At 63.0% G+C, this 14,969-nt stretch overlaps 1 protein-coding gene across 2 annotated transcripts in view; it reads left to right on the top strand.

Annotated features, from left to right (window-relative positions):
* RFX1 (regulatory factor X1) overlaps positions 1-14,969 on the top strand; it is a 29,091-nt gene that overhangs the window by 8,817 nt on the left and 5,305 nt on the right. The window contains exons 3-12 of one of the 2 annotated variants that reach the window (XM_079116335.1): positions 4,480-4,589; positions 4,772-4,855; positions 5,557-5,664; positions 6,972-7,088; positions 8,238-8,333; positions 9,745-9,839; positions 11,722-12,166; positions 13,147-13,328; positions 14,345-14,464; positions 14,543-14,658. In XM_079116335.1, the coding sequence (XP_078972461.1) occupies positions 4,480-4,589; positions 4,772-4,855; positions 5,557-5,664; positions 6,972-7,088; positions 8,238-8,333; positions 9,745-9,839; positions 11,722-12,166; positions 13,147-13,328; positions 14,345-14,464; positions 14,543-14,658 (1,473 nt within the window). The remainder of the gene's footprint in view (positions 1-4,479; positions 4,590-4,771; positions 4,856-5,556; positions 5,665-6,971; positions 7,089-8,237; positions 8,334-9,744; positions 9,840-11,721; positions 12,167-13,146; positions 13,329-14,344; positions 14,465-14,542; positions 14,659-14,969) is intronic. The other variant, XM_079116336.1, reaches the window with a different exon arrangement.

Genomic DNA, 14,969 nt, shown 5'->3' with positions numbered 1-14,969 from the left:
CCTCACAGCAGCAGTGGGGACGGTGGGAGGCCCCAGCCACAGGCTGAATCGGCAGTTTCTAAATGTGCTCCATGGGTGAGGGGTCTCTGTGAGACCCTGAGTCACAACTGCCCCATCCTTTCTGGACTGAAAAAGGACCTGGAAGTCCCCAGGGCGCCTTTTAATTTATTTTATTTTTTTGTACCAGAGATCAAACTCAGGGGCACTTAGCCACTGAGCCACGTCCCCAGTCCTGTTTTGTGTTTTATTTAGAGACAGGCTCTCACTGAGTTGCCTAGGGTCTCGCTAAGTTGCTGAGGCTGGCCTTAAATTCATGATCCTCCTGCCTCAGCCTTCCAAACCCCTGGGATTACAGGCGTGCGCCACTGCTCCTGGCTAGGGTGCTCTTTTGAGAAACCATAATCGTGGGATTTCTCAGCCCTTGGAGAGCTGACCCCTTGTCCTCCAAATCTTCCCCACCAAAGGACTTTAAAAGTGCCACGTGACCGTGCCCTTGCTAGTAGAAGCCAACCCAGCCCCGCATGTTGCCACCTGTCCCCTGGCACGCCTGTTCCAGCCCCGCTGGCCTTTCCGCAGCCCTGCAGACCAGGCCCAGTCTGCCCCTGGCCCTGGCCGGCAATGCCTCCACCTGCACACTCAGCCCGAACCCTGGCCTGGGGGTCGCTGCGATGAAGCCCCTGACCCTTCTCGTTTCCCCTCACTCCTCTTGCCACTCACTGCCATTCCAAGTGAGGGGAACGGTGACGTGGACCATTCCCGTTATCCCGGGGGCAGGTCTCGTCCCTAAGTCTTGGTGAGCCGAGGACACCTAGCATAGCCCTCACAGCCTTCCCCGTCCTTGGGTGGCCCAGAGCAGCTCAGCCCTCGGGTGTCTGGCTGGCTGGGTCCTCCCAGCTGAGGGTCTTTCGTGACAGTTGGGATCTCCACAGTGGAAGTCCGGAGGAAGCAGTGGCCTCGGGCCCAGGACATCCATGTCCTGGCCTCGCCTCCCCCAGAACACTGCAAGTCCTTGCTCTTGGCCTTAGTGTCTTGGCAATCTCCCAGGGAGGCCCCCGTACTTCAAGGTCAAGGTCACTATGTGGTCTTCCAGTCAGACAGACCCAGGTGAGACGTTCACTGGCTGTGAGGCTGGGGGAGGTGGCCTCCACCCCTGCCACCTGGGTGACATGCTCTGGGGCACTGCACACCCATGGGCACTGCAGAAAGCGGCCCTCCCGGGCTCGCTCGGTGGTGGGGCAGTGCTCGGGAATCTCCTTCACAGCAGTGAGCCTGGCCCAGCAAGGTCGCCGGGCCATGCCTCCTCCCTGTGTCCCGAGGAAGAGGAGTTGGCTGCCACCCTGCCCTCAGCCACTCCCCAGTCCCCAGCAGGGGCGAGCCTCTGACCTCCTAGCTTAGCATCCCATCTCAGAGTGGCCTGGGCCACATGAGCCAGCCCCTGGGCAGGAGGGGAAGCTGACATCCGCCTGGGGCTGCTCCAGAGCTGGGAGCAGTCAGCACTGCTCGGGAGGTCACAGCGGGCAGGTGGGGAGGTCCTGGACCCAGACCTGGATGTCGGCTAGCCACAAGCAAGAGCTGCGCCAGCAGCAGCTTGTCCAGCTCGGCCTGGCCAGCCCAGCTGAGGTGACTCGGGGGGTGAGGGGAGGAAGCTCAGGTTTCCCTGGGCTGGAACAATACGGGTCCACGATCCCCGTCCTCAGTTGCCACCAGACTTCCACCTAAAACCTGAGGCAGGTGTGGCTGTGCACACCTGCAACCCCTGCTACTTGGGAGACTGAGGCGGAAGGATCAAAAGTTCAAGGCCAGCCTCTGCAACTTAGTGAGACCCTCAGCAGCTTTAGCAAGACCCTGTCTCAAAAAATTAAAAGTCCTGGGAAGGTGGCTCAGTGGTCAAGCACCCCTGGGTTCAATCCCCAGTGCCAGAATCAAACAAGCCAGACCCAGTCCCGAGGCTCAAGGGGGATGCTGTGGGCTCTGGGAGCCCCCAGGCCTGCCTGAAGTGGTGGGGCAGCCCCTCTCCCCTGCTTCTCTCACACTGGCATTCCTTGTGTCCCGGAAAGAGTGTGTCCGGAGCAGGGGACAGAGGGAAGCTGAGATGAGAGCAGAGTCAGCTGCCCACTACCCGAGCCCCGGTGTGAAGTCATCCCCGGGAGCAGAAGGACGGGAGGGATGGGGAAGTGGGCCCCAGGGGTCCAGCCTGCCTGGCTGAGAAGCAAGCCCCTGAACCTCTGTGGTGTTCCCCGCGCCGCCCGCTTGCTCAGTGCAGGCGGGTAAGGTGGAGGAGGCCCAGAGGGGAGGCGTGGGCCCGGAGGAAGGGCAGCCCCTCATCAGACTCAGAGACAGGAAGTGGACTGCCGCTTCCTGGCTCGAGACAGCAGGGGCCTCAGAGTGGAGATCACAGGCCCAGTGTGCCCCCAACCCACTTCCCCTCTCAGCTTCCCCTCCCCAAAACACAGCAAGGGTGAGACAGAGGTGGAGGCCGAGCCCTGGCCACAGGCGGACAGGCACTGCACACAGGAAGCCCCACGTCTGAGGCCCAGACTCACCCTCCATATTTCATGGCACGTCCCATTGTGCCTACTTGCCAGGCCAGCAGCGGGTGCGGGAGGGTCCCAGCACTATGGGCCACCCCAGACTCAGGATATAAAAGGACTGCTTCCTGGGGCAGATGCCCAGTGATCTCAGCAGGTCCCAGACACAGTCCCACTCCAGGATCCGTCCCTGGGTCCAGCCACCCTCTTTACTGCCCGCACTGTGCCGCATGGACATCCAGGTGTGCCAGGCCCTTCACGTGACTCAGGGCTGTCTCGGGTTTCCCTCGGATGGCCGCTTGGTAAAGGCCTTCTGCTCAGCTCAGGGAAGCCTAAAGCAGATGCAAGGGAAGATTCCAGCCAAATAGTAATCCATGCCCCTGGACTTGGCCACACAGGCAGCTGTCCAAGCAGGGCTGGGATTGTCCAAATGCCAGTCACACTGCGTGGCCACAGGGAGGCTTCTCCCAACATCTGGCAGCCCTCGCCCCCAACAGACACACTCGTGTTCTCTGCCTTGGCCCTGGCCTTGTGGTCCTTGAATCTGCATGTGACAGCCCTCCTGCTCTGGCCTGGACATTCTCTTTTGTTCCCCCACAGCTGAGGACCAGCTCCCCACTTTGGAGCATGAGCCCCACCAGCCCCACCCTGGGGTGCTCTGAACCTTGAGGTGTCCCTGTGTCCTAGTCTGCACACCACCACCCTCGGTGCCTCGCCCAGGCAGAACCAGTGACTTTAGGTTCTGCATATGGTGTGAGGTTCCTGTGGGCACAAAGGGAGGCCTGTCCTGGCCTGCCAGTTCCCAGCTGGGTGACCTTGAGCAAGCCACCTCCCTCCCCGTTTCTGTTGCTTTATGGAGACAGGTAGGGAGAGCACTTTTGGGCTCCAGCTGCCCGGAGAGCCTGTGTGGTGCGGTGTAGAGCAGAAGCATATGCGAGTCTGAGGCTGAGGCCCCGTCTTGTTGGGGGATGGGTGACCTCTGAACTCGGCAGGCACGCCCCCCAGGAAGGTGGGGCTGGGGCCTTGACTCCTGGCATCACAGTGGAGTGAGGCCGGCATACCTCCGTCCTCATCTGCCCTCAGCCTCTGGAGCTGCTGGGGCAGGCCAGGCCACACAGGCAGGGCAGGACAGGTAAGGGTCTCCTGGCCAGGGCCTCTCAGGGACACCGTTCCTCCCTGCCCCCTACAGCCCCTGCTAATCACCCAGCAAGATGTGCATGAAATCTGACCCGTTCCTGCCCGATAGCATCGCTGGGTACCAGCCTCCCTCCTGCCCCAGACGCTGCCCCCGCCCCATGAAGGCCCTTCTCAGGCACCCACAGGGAGGGGACCGTATCCAAGAGGGCATGCAGGAGTCTGCGTCCCTGGTCCTCGTCCCTCGGGGGATTAGCTCTCCAAGGTTGTGGGTATAAAGCTGCCTGCTGTTCCTACAGAGGCAGGCCAGGAGGGAGTAGGGCCCAGCGGGCACCCCTGGACAGACAGGGGGCAGGGGAGTGGGCAGGCGGGCACCATGTTCTATGATTGCCTCTTCTTAGCTGCCTGTCAGCGTGAGTACCCTCTGTCCAGCTCCGAGCCCCTTGCTGCCCCCTCCGGTCCCTTGAGGTCAGGGAGGCTGGGAGGAGCACCTGGCAGTGGCTGCCGCGCGACGCAGCCCTCTTCCTGGAAGCTGGGAGTCTTGCTGGGTCTAGCACCGTGGTCCTTATGGAACTGCCAGGTGGAGGGTGGTCAGTGCGTGCCCTGTGTGCAGGTCCTACCTGCCACTTCCATGGCATCGGGCTCCTCCGTCACCCTGTCTGGATAAGGAGGGTTGAGGGGGCTGCTCCCTGGGTCCCGTGCAGTCCCCGCCCGTGGGCACCGTCAGGGACTCCTGGGGAAGCCGGCCTTGCAGGGCTGGCTCCAGCCTGTGTGGTGCCCTCCAGCCGACGTAGGCTCACGGGGTGCCCCTCCACAGAGGGCGCCATGCGGGCCAGCGAGACGGTGTCAGAGGCCAGCCCGGGCTCCACGGCCAGCCAGACCGGCGTCCCCACTCAGGTGGTTCAGCAGGTGCAGGGCAGCCAGCAGGTAGGACGGGGGACAGGCCTGGTGGGGGCCGTGTAGGTCGGGATCTCTGGGGTGCGCCTTCCCTCCCGGGCCATCTGCTCACCTGCTCTTATCAAGATGTGCATGTCCACCGCTCTCCAGCCGCCCAGGCCGGCCTCCCCGGGAAGCCAGCCTGCTTAGCTCCTTGTGCTCTGCCCCTGCAGCGGCTGCTGGTCCAGACCAGTGTGCAGGCCAAGTCGGGCCACGTGTCACCCCTCCAGCTCACCAGTATCCAGGTGCCCCAGCAGGTAAGCCTCCCCGGGGTGGAAGACCAACCCTGCGGCCTGCTCGGATCAGTCCTCACCGGTGTGGAGGGACGGGCCCTGTTCTGAGACTCCCCACCTCCTGGCCCCAGTGGCAGCGTCCACAGTGTGAGACCCTTTGTGAGGGACCCTCAGGGAGCAGCTGCCTGAGTCGTCTTAATGGAGAAGTGAGGTTGGCGAGGGGTGGCGGGCCAGCAGGCAGCCGCAGCATCCTAGAGCAGGAAGCCCCAGGCCAGCAGCGGGAGGGTGTTGGTCCTCCAGAAGGCGCGTTTGGTAGACGAGGGCTCACCCCCATCTCCAGTTGATCAACTCAGAATGGAACAGAGTACTGTCGCGTATTTGTGTGGGGTGGTGCTGGGATGGGATCCAAGGCCCCACACGTGCAGGGCAAGCGCTCCACCACTGAGCAGCACAACACACTTGGCATGGCCCGTGCAGCGGGGCTCCCCGGGGCCAGACTCCAACCCTGCTGCTTCCTGATCCACCACCTCAGATGAGCACTTGCGCCTTCCTGAACCTCACTGTCACCCCCTTGAAGTGGGACAGTAACTGCTACGCTAGGGCTGTTGGGTGGTTCCCTGAGCTGACGGGCACAGAGCACGTACGTCATCATGTGCCACCTCACAGGTGCTCTGTAAAGCCACTCGGGCTGTGGTGAGTGATGGGTCCTCTTTCCCTGGCTGTAGGCCCTCCCCACGCAGCGTCTGGTGGTGCAGAGCACAGCACCAGGCAGCAAGGGTGGCCAGGTCTCGCTGACAGTCCACGGTACCCAGCAGGTGCACTCGCCCCCGGAGGTAGGTGGTCACCCCTTAGGACACTGCCCCTTGTCCTGTCTTCCTTCTTCAGGACACTCGGGGTTCCCTGCCGGGGGCTGCTCCTTCCTCTGGAGCGCTCCTGTCCTCCCCACTTCTGCACTGGCCCTGCGGCTGAGCCGAGCTGCCGTGGGCTCTTACTGTGGGAGGAGGGGGTGCCATCCTCCCTGGGTTGAGGTGACCTTTGCAGGTGCAGCTCAGGGAATGGCATCAGAGGACACAAAAGTAGCCTCCTTTTCTATCTGCAGGGTGGGTGGAGCCCCTTCCTGAGAACTTGAAACCACACGGGATTGTGGGGACCCACAAACATTGGCGTGGGTGCTGGAGGCAGGCAGGAGGCCTGGAGCATAGGCGTCAGCCTCCAGCTCAGGGCCCGTGCCTGTCTCAGCCGTGACGCTGCCGGGCCTCTCAGCAGGGCTTGGAGCCTTCCCAGCCCAAGCTTGTCTGCGTGTGAAAGAGATGAGCAGCCAGACATGGTGGTGCACACCTGTAATTCCAGTGGCTGGGGAGATTGACAGGAGGATCACAAGTTCAAGGCCAACCTCAGCAACTTAGCGGGGCCCTGTCTTGAAATAAAAAATGGAAAGCGCGGGGGGTGTAGCTCAGTGTTAGAGTCTCTGGGTTCAGTCCCCAGTACTGCAGGTGGTGGGGGAAGAGCAATCCACTGGCCATCAGCTGCTGTGGGAGTTACAGCCGAAGCATGGCACAGCATGGCCCAATACAGAGACGGGCTTTGTAGCCCCCCATCTGTTGGCCCTGGGCATGTCCTTTCCCTCTCTGCCTCAGCTGGGAGGCAGGGATGCTGTGGGATTCTGGTGAATACACAGCCTCCGAGCAGCACCTGGTGGGAGCCAGCACATTATCTGTAGATGCTGCCGTCACGACTGTGACCCAAGAGAGCCTCAGAGGTGCTGTCCTCTGGGTTGTCCCCGTGGCTCAGCCCACACTTCCGCAGCCTACTCTTTCTCATCTCAGGGCTGCAGCTCCTCTGATTATGGAGGCAGCAGGTGGCTCCTGAGCCAAGGCTAGTGTCCCAGCCTTCCTCACTAGGGAGGATGGGTCCCTCACCAGCACCTCTGATCCAAACCCTTTCCTGGGGGTGACCAGGGCCGACGCGGGATGCAAGCATTTGGACGCATTTAGTACAGCCTGTTCCCAGCCTCAGTGGTTGGGACTTGACACCATCCCCTGCTGCCCTCTCAGAGCGCCCTGCTGAGAGGGTGTGAGGGCCCGGTTCCCCAGAGATGCCTTGAGCTTACTGACATCACTCCCGTCTCTTTCCCTTGCAGCGGTCGCCGGTGCAAGCCAATAGCTCCGCCAGCAAGACAGCTGGGGCCCCCACGGGCACAGTGCCCCAGCAGCTGCAGGTTCATGGTGTCCAGCAGAGTGTCTCCGTCACCCAAGAGGTGCCTGGCCAAAGCAGGCAGCAGCCAGGGCAAGGAGTCCCAGCCAGTTGGCTTCTGCAGCCACCCATGGCTGTGCCTCTGGCCGTTCAGCCCTGCAACCTGAGCCTCTGACAAGCAGCGCCACCTCTCCAGATGCAGTATTGGGGGTGGGGGTCCCGAGGGTGGAATGCAGACCTGTGGAAGGCGCCTCGGGCACGGCAGCTTGAACAGTTCACTTTGGCCTGTGTGAGCGTGTGGCCCGTTTGCCCGGAGGAAGTCCTGAGGCTGAGTCCTGGCGCATTCCCCAGGCCTCAGCCAGGCCCTAGTACCCAGACCCATGCCCGGCCTTCCAGGGGCAGACTGGGCTCCCAGCTGCCAGCCACAGCCACAAGGGCCATCTGCCATCTGGCTGTGATTGCTCAACTTGGAGGGGTTCCTGGCCCCTCATAAACCAGATGAAGCCGAGCACAGTGGTTTCTACCTGTATATGATGCTTGGGAGGCTGAGGCAGGAGGATCATTTGAGCTCAGGAGTTCTAGGCCAGTCTGGGCCACATAGGGAGACCCTGTCTCATAAAACCAAAGCAAAACAAAACCAGAAAAAAAAACAAAAACAAACAAACAAAAAAAAAAAACAGATGGAAGCCATAAGCTCCAGAGAAAAGCAGAAAGCCCATCCAGAGGATTCACAGATTTTTTTCCTGCCCAGTGCCAGAGCCCCTGTAAACCTCCAGACCCGGGTTCAAGGCCCAGCCCCCATCAGCCACTGTGCCATCGTAAGGACAGCTGGTGTCTGGTGCGTCGGCACCAAAGATAAACCTTGCTGTCACCTGCGAGGTCTTTGTGCTCCTGAAGGAGCCTGCAGGAGAGGAGAAGAGTAGAGACCCTGCCCCAGTCAGTCCCAGGTTCCACGGGAGGCCGTGCCACTTCCTGGCACCCTCGCCTTGCTGGGCCTTGCTTCTGGGGCCTGTAATTGGATGCCCAGAGTCGGGGCCTGGTGAGCCTGGAACGCCCTTGATGCTGGGCCTAGCAACAAAAAGTTGCTTTTCCTTGGCTGGAGAACGCTGGCGTTTTTCCTCAGGTGGCTGCTGTGAGGCGGGAAGGTTCACGTGTGCAGAGCTGGGTGGCGCCATCGCGGCGTGGTTACCTTCCGCTTCCCTTCCTTTTCCAGAGGTCCGTGGTGCAGGCCGCCCCGCAGGCGCCGAAGGCCGGCCCTGTGCAGCAGTTGACCGTGCAGGGGCTTCAGCCAGTCCATGTGGCTCAAGAGGTGTGTCTCCCCGTGTGCCCCAGGGGCAGAGAGGGCCGGTCCCCGTGAGGGGCGGGGAAGGGCGCCCCTGGGGGCCTCGGCAGAGATGGTTGGAGCCTCCCGGCCCCAAGTCCCGCTCCAGGCCTCACCTCTGCCTGTGGGCTGCGGGTCCCGTCCTGAATCCTCCCCTTTCCCGGCCCCTGAGCGCTCGGGGCCCAGGTTTTGCTGAGAGATCTGGATTTGATGCCACTTCTTTCTGGCCTGGCCTGGGTCGGTTCCTCCCTGCCCTCCCCGAGGCCCTGGGCGGGATCTCCGCCTGGGTCCCCGCCTGTGCGCGCACAGCAGCCTGTGGGCAGCGAGGCCTGGAGCCCGGCCCGCGGCCGTCCCCAGTGACCCCCCAGTATCTCTGTTTGTCCTCCAGAGCTCAGACAGTCAGTTTCCCGCTAGGAAGGCAGAGCAGCGAGAGCCCCGGCCCACGCCGCAGCCACAGCCGCCACCCCGGCCGCCCACGCCAGGGCTCGGGCGGGGCGCGCTGGCCCCGGAGCCGCCGCTGCTCCCACCGGTGTGCAGCGGCGAGGCCCCGCAGCTAGGCAGCCCCGAGCCGCCGCTGCCCCATTACGAGCCGGGCGTCGAGCAGTGGGTGGAGCTGGTGGGCGTGCTGCCCCCGCACCTGCTCCTGCCGCAGCAGAAAGTGGTCCTGGAGCCCCTGCCCGGGCTCTCGGCCCGAGCCAGCCCCGACCAGAGGGTCAGGATCCAGAGAATCCCCCAGGTGCTAGTGTTCAGCACGGCCGCCACGGCCCTCAAAGTAGGTGGCGGACGCTCGGGCGGGGGGCAGCGGGGGGCGGGGGCACCCAGCCCGGCTGCCCGCCAGGCCCCTCAAGCCCCGTAGACCCCACCTGCGTCCTGCAGGTCGGTCTGAGGGCCCGCCTCTGACCCGCCAGAGCGGGTCCCAGGGCCTAGGTTCCATCCCTGCGACCAGGGTTGGGGTGGAGGTGGGACGCCGAAGCCCCGCCCCTAAGGCGCTCTCCAGTCAGAGCGGCTACTATCACGCAAACCGGCCCCAGGCTCCGCCCCGTGCACCTGTGCCCCTTCCAGGCCCGCTCCTGAGGCAGCCTGTGCAGTGGGTCCCAAGCTCCGGCTTTCACCACACCTTGTCCCGATGCTTGGTTCAGCCCCAAGGGCCCACCTCAGTCCCATGTAGGACCCTGCCTGGGATGCCCTCTGTTGCCCATCCACAGGCCCCTCCCTTGCTGTCCCCAGCAGAAGCAGAGAATCTTGGCGTCTCCGCCTGATACCGCTCTTCCTGATTCCCAGCCCTGGCCAAGGCTGTAGCCCCCGAGCCTCTGGGTGTGCTGATTAGAGAACCCAGATGTACACCTTCCCAGAGGTGACTGGGCTGACCCCTGACCCCATGTGCCTTCCTCCTGCCCAGGTGCAGCAGCTCCAGCAGGTCCCGGTGCCACACGTGTACTCCAGCCAGGTGCAGTATGTGGAGGGCGGGGACGCCAGCTACACGGCCAGTGCCATGTAAGTGGACCGGGACCCAGGGCGGCCGGGCAGGGCTTTGGTCTGTCCAGGACACAGGGCCCTAGGTGACAGCTAGCTGGGTCCCCCGCCCCACTGGGCAGCCAGTGGCCCCCAGGAATGCCCAGAGCCGAGGTTGTGAAAGCACAGCTCGGAGCTCGACCAGCCTGGCCTTTAGGTGGTGTGTGCACACACAGGTGTTCCAGGTGAAAAGTTTCTACACGATAGGTAATGTTAACACTGAGAATGACTTCCACTCCTGAGCGCCCCCATCTGCCCAGAGGGGCGTCTCCACCTGTTTCTTTGTTTCCTCTCAGAGATACTCCAAGAATAGAAACTGGTCTTTCCTTTGTCAGAAACAAAGGCTGCATGTTCTGCCCCTCATTTCTTCCCCTGGCCGTGTAACCCCTTGGCTCTCCCCCTGTTTGTCCACATGGGTCCCTGTCAACTTCTTCAGCCACTGCATGACACTCCTCCGTGCAGATGCCACCGGTCCCCACGTGGCCAACATGCAGGTGGTCTCCACCTCGTACTGCACAGGGGCTAGTGTTCACACCCTACGTGCAGCCACTCCGAGGCCAGTGTCTTGTCCCAGAGCAGCCTCAGGTGGGCCGAGCCTCCCTGCTGAAGACCCTCCACACGCCATCCCCCTCCCATCCTCCAAGGAATAATTCCATGACTAGTTTGCTGCTGCGGTTTCGGTTTCTAGAATTTCCATTTGGTGTTCTTTGCATTTGTCTGATTTTTTCTTTCGTCCTTGCCACCTGTCCTTGTGGGCACAGTGCTGGGATTGGATTAACTCAGAGAGTGACTCTGTCCTTGGGTCGTGACGTTCTAACTGACCCTGAGGAGTGTGGTCCTGGCACCTGAATTGCCATCGATTTGCTTCTGGTGCTGCTAAGTGTCTTCACTGTGCAATCGACCCCAGCTGGTAGGGGCAGATGGGGCATTCCCCGGAGGAGGACTGCCCCGAGGACCACCTAGGGGCAGGGGCAGAGGGAGCCCCGCGCCTGGCCTGGCTCCTGCTGGCAGCGCCTCTCCTTTGCTCTCCGTCCATGGCTGTGCTGCACCTCTCACAGAGGTCGTGGCTGCTGAATGCTCTGCTGCATGAAGTTCTGCCTTTTGGTTGTCTTTTGTCTCTCCCTCCTGGCAGACTGTTTCCAGGTTCCCAGCCCTCTGCCAGCCTGGGTCCCCACCCTAGTCAAAGCAGCAGCCCCCGGGCTTCCATGCCTGGCTTTGCCAGAGACATGGATTCATCCCTTCATTCAGCAAACAGCTCCCAGAGCAGCGTTTTGTGTGCACGTGGTGCTGGGGATGGAGCCCAGGGTATACCACATTCTAGGCCAGCTCTGCGGCCTGCCGCGCTGCTGCCCGGCCCTGACACAGCATTTCTGGAACATGTGTTGCATGGGACCCTTGGCTGGGCCCTGGCCCTGTGGAGGGTAAACTGGGGATGCACCAGCCTCGGGGGAGAAGGGCACCTGCTCTGGCCAAGAGCTCTTGGTGTCCCTCTGTGAGGTGCATGTGGGCCTCCCTGGTCAAGAGCTGGACCCCTCACCTCCCTGTGCCCGCCCTCGGGGATCTGATCTGAGGGCCTAGCTGGAACCGCCCCAGCATACAGTAGGCACTCAGTTAGACGTATATTAAGGTACTGGGAATCCAGCCCAGGGTTACAATTTTTTTCGGGTACTTTTGGTAGAAGGAAGCGTGTCGCAGGTGACCAAACCCTTTAGCTCAGTTTTCTTACTTTTAAGGCCGCCTCGATGGTTCCAGGAAAACCTGCCCATAAGGCACTTGGCCGCTCCCGTGGGTACTAGGGGAAGGTGGGCTGCGCAGGGGCTGCTGCTTCCTGGCCCCCGCCTGGGACCTCCTCCCCTCCCCACAGGACTGTGCCCCTCGGCCACCCAGCTCTCGTCCCCTTGACCCTCACCCCCACCACCTCTGCCTCTCCCAGCCGCTCCAGCACCTACCCCTACCCCGAGACCCCGCTGTACACGCAGCCGGCGGGCACCAGCTACTACGAGGCTGCTGGCACGGCCACCCAGGTCAGCACACCGGCCACCTCCCAGACGGTGGCCAGCAGCGGCTCCGTGCCCATGTACGTGTCCGGCAGCCAGGTGGTCGCCAGCTCCACCAGCAGCGGGGGTGGGGCCAGCAACGGCAGCGGCGGCGGCGGAGGCAGCGGGGGAGGCGGTGGCAGCGGAGGGGGTGGCGGCAGCGGCGGCAGCAGCAGCAGCGGCGGAGCAGGCACCTATGTGATCCAAGGCGGCTACATGCTGGGAAGTGCCAGCCAGTCCTACTCCCACACCACCCGTGCCTCGCCAGCCACGGTGAGTGCCCTGGGCAGAGGTGGTGGGCAGTGGGCATTGACAGCCGGTCCCTGGCAGGGGTTGCTGGCCACCAGATACTCCACCTTGGAGTGGAGTCCTCACTGTGTGACCTCTGACAAGTTCCTCATCCTCTCTGGGACTCAGGTGATATGCGTGAGGCTTTTGGGACAGTCCCCAAAGAAGCGTCATCCATTCTGAGGTAGCTGACAGTGAGGACGGAAGTGAGGGGGAGAAGCTGTGCACTGCCGCGTGACAGCGGCATCCAGGCTCGGTCCCCAGGTCCCCAGCATGCACAGATGCAGGAGGCAGCCTGACTGCTAATCCGCTTTTCCTTTTGTTTTTTCAAGTTTACTATTTAAAATACTGGCTGTGACCCACCCAGTTGTCTGGACCACCTAGTGGTCCTCACCTGCAGTTCAAACCCGGGCACCAGATGACAGATGGGGGTGCTCTGTGCGTGGCCCGGCCTGCCTCTTATCACAGCCTTAGATTTTGGGAGACCACGTCAATCAAGATAGGGCGCTGGGCTGCAGGGAAACTCGGTGGGAGCACATGGTCTGGCACGCGCAGGGCCCTGGGGTCCAACTCCCGCACCCCAAAAGAGAAAAGCAGCAGCACGTGGGTCGGCTGGAGCCCTCCCGCGTGGCCCCTTGCCCGCCCCTCTGCCCCGCCCTCCCCACGACCGGAGCCCCACCCGCGTCCTCTTCCATCCCATAGTGTGGTCCTGGAGAGACTCCGACAGATGGAGCCGTGCCTCGTGACCTTGGGAGAACGGCTCTTCTCCCGTCCACCTAAATCAACATGAATTTGTATTTCAGTGACTCCGAGTGGCCAGCGGCACCGTGCCGGTCAGCGCCGCGCCAGGGTCCCCGGTGGGACACGTCCCCGGGAGGTGGGGCAGGCTGAGCAGCGGGCGTGGAACGCTCAGCCTGAGCCCAGAGAAGCAGGGTGATCCTTGGGCGCTCTGTCCCCCCGCCCAGGTCCAGTGGCTCCTGGACAACTATGAGACTGCGGAGGGCGTGAGCCTGCCCCGGAGCACCCTCTACTGCCACTACCTGCTGCACTGCCAGGAGCAGAAGCTGGAGCCCGTCAACGCCGCCTCCTTTGGCAAACTCATCCGCTCTGTCTTCATGGGGCTGCGCACCCGGCGGCTTGGCACCAGGTGGGGTCCTAGGGCTGCGAGCACACACCCCAGCCCACAAGACCACCCCAGCCCCAGTGGTGCCAGGCCTCAGCTCCCCTGTCATGCCCTCACTCCATGCCCGTGCCACTGTCCTCACAGCTCCTTTGACAGTCCCTTGCTCCTACCCCAGGGCCTTTGTACAGGCTCTGCCCTCGGCCCTGTGCACTTTTCCCCACTTCCCTACTGTACTCCCAGCTCCTCAGAAGGCTGAGGCAGGAGGATCACAAATTCAAGGCCAGCCTGGGCAACTTAGCAAGACCCTGTCTCAAAATGAAAACTGCAAGGGCTGGAGATGTGACCCGGTGGTAGGGGCCTGCCTCGTGTGCATGAGGCTTCTGGATTCAGTCCCTAGTACTGTGGCTAAGTAAATAAAGATGCCCTGGCCCCTTAACACAGACTGCGGCCTTGGCCCTGCCGTCCCCGGCCCCTCCTCCTTCCCTGTTTGGCGTCCCCTCAGCCTGAGGCGCCCTCCGACATGCCGTTCCTGCCCCTTGCTTCTCGTTTCTGATCTGTCTGAAACAGCTTCCTTGATGACGAGGGGGTTGCACAGTCGGCCCTTCAGCGGGCCTGTGAGTTGGTGCAGCCACTCGGGAAGGAGTGGGGGCATCCCTGAGCTCCCAGCTCCGCCGCCTGCGACGCCCAGGCCCCCAGCTTGGGTTCCAGTTCGCGCTTACTGACACACCCATCAGTCCCGCGTAACCCGGCAAAGTGCTGACCCTCGCCAGGCCTGGGCTTCCCCATCCACAGGGCAGGGCTGGCGGGTATGTGCTGCTAGGGCCAGGCGCCCACAGACCCAGACCCGGACCATGTCCCCAGAGGCCTCCGCAGGTGCAGGCCTCTGCCAGCACCCACAGCCCGAGCTGCCCCGCGCAGCGCCCCGGCTCAATGGGACACACCACTGAGCTCCCTGACCCTGATGGGGAGCGCGGCTGGCTGGGGCTCCGGTGGCCAGCCTGGCCTGCAGAGCCCTCCCAGCCCCACCCCACCTCCCCCAGGGGCAACTCCAAGTACCACTACTACGGCCTGCGCATCAAGGCCAGCTCGCCCCTGCTGCGGCTGATGGAGGACCAGCAGCACATGGCTATGCGGGGCCAGCCCTTCTCCCAGAAGCAGAGGTAGGAGGATGGGGCGCTGGGACGTCACCCCGCCCAGCCGCTGGCCCGCAGCCAGCCCACCTGCCACCTCTCCTACAGGCTCAAGCCCATCCAGAAGGTGGAGGGCATGACCAACGGTGTGGCCGTGGGGCCGCAGCAGGCTGCGGGGCTGCCGGACATCAGCGCGCAGGTGCAGCAGTACCAGCAGTTCCTGGGTAAGGGCTCCCGGCCGGCTGGGCTCTGCGCTGCGCCTTCTCACCGCCAGGCGGGCAGCCCCAGCCGCCTACTTGGCCCGGGTTTGAGAAGACCTCAGTCTCTGTGTCTGGGTTACAGGTGGCTGGTTCCCAGAAACTTTCTCCAGGGTAGAGTCCCCTCCCTGTGTCTCTGCCACCCCCTCATGCTGCAAGGGAGTGCAGATCCCAGCCAGCAGCTGCAGCAGCTCAGAGGGTCCCCCTGAAGGGTCGGTCTGTGGACTCCGCGGGCGGGCTCCCTGCACCCCAGCCCCGCGAGCGAAGGGGTGCCCACC

Source organism: Sciurus vulgaris (assembly GCF_902686455.1).
Source record: "Sciurus vulgaris genome assembly, chromosome: 16".
Classification (NCBI taxonomy): Eukaryota; Metazoa; Chordata; class Mammalia; order Rodentia; family Sciuridae; genus Sciurus; species Sciurus vulgaris.
This window is presented reverse-complemented; position numbering and strand designations above follow the sequence as displayed.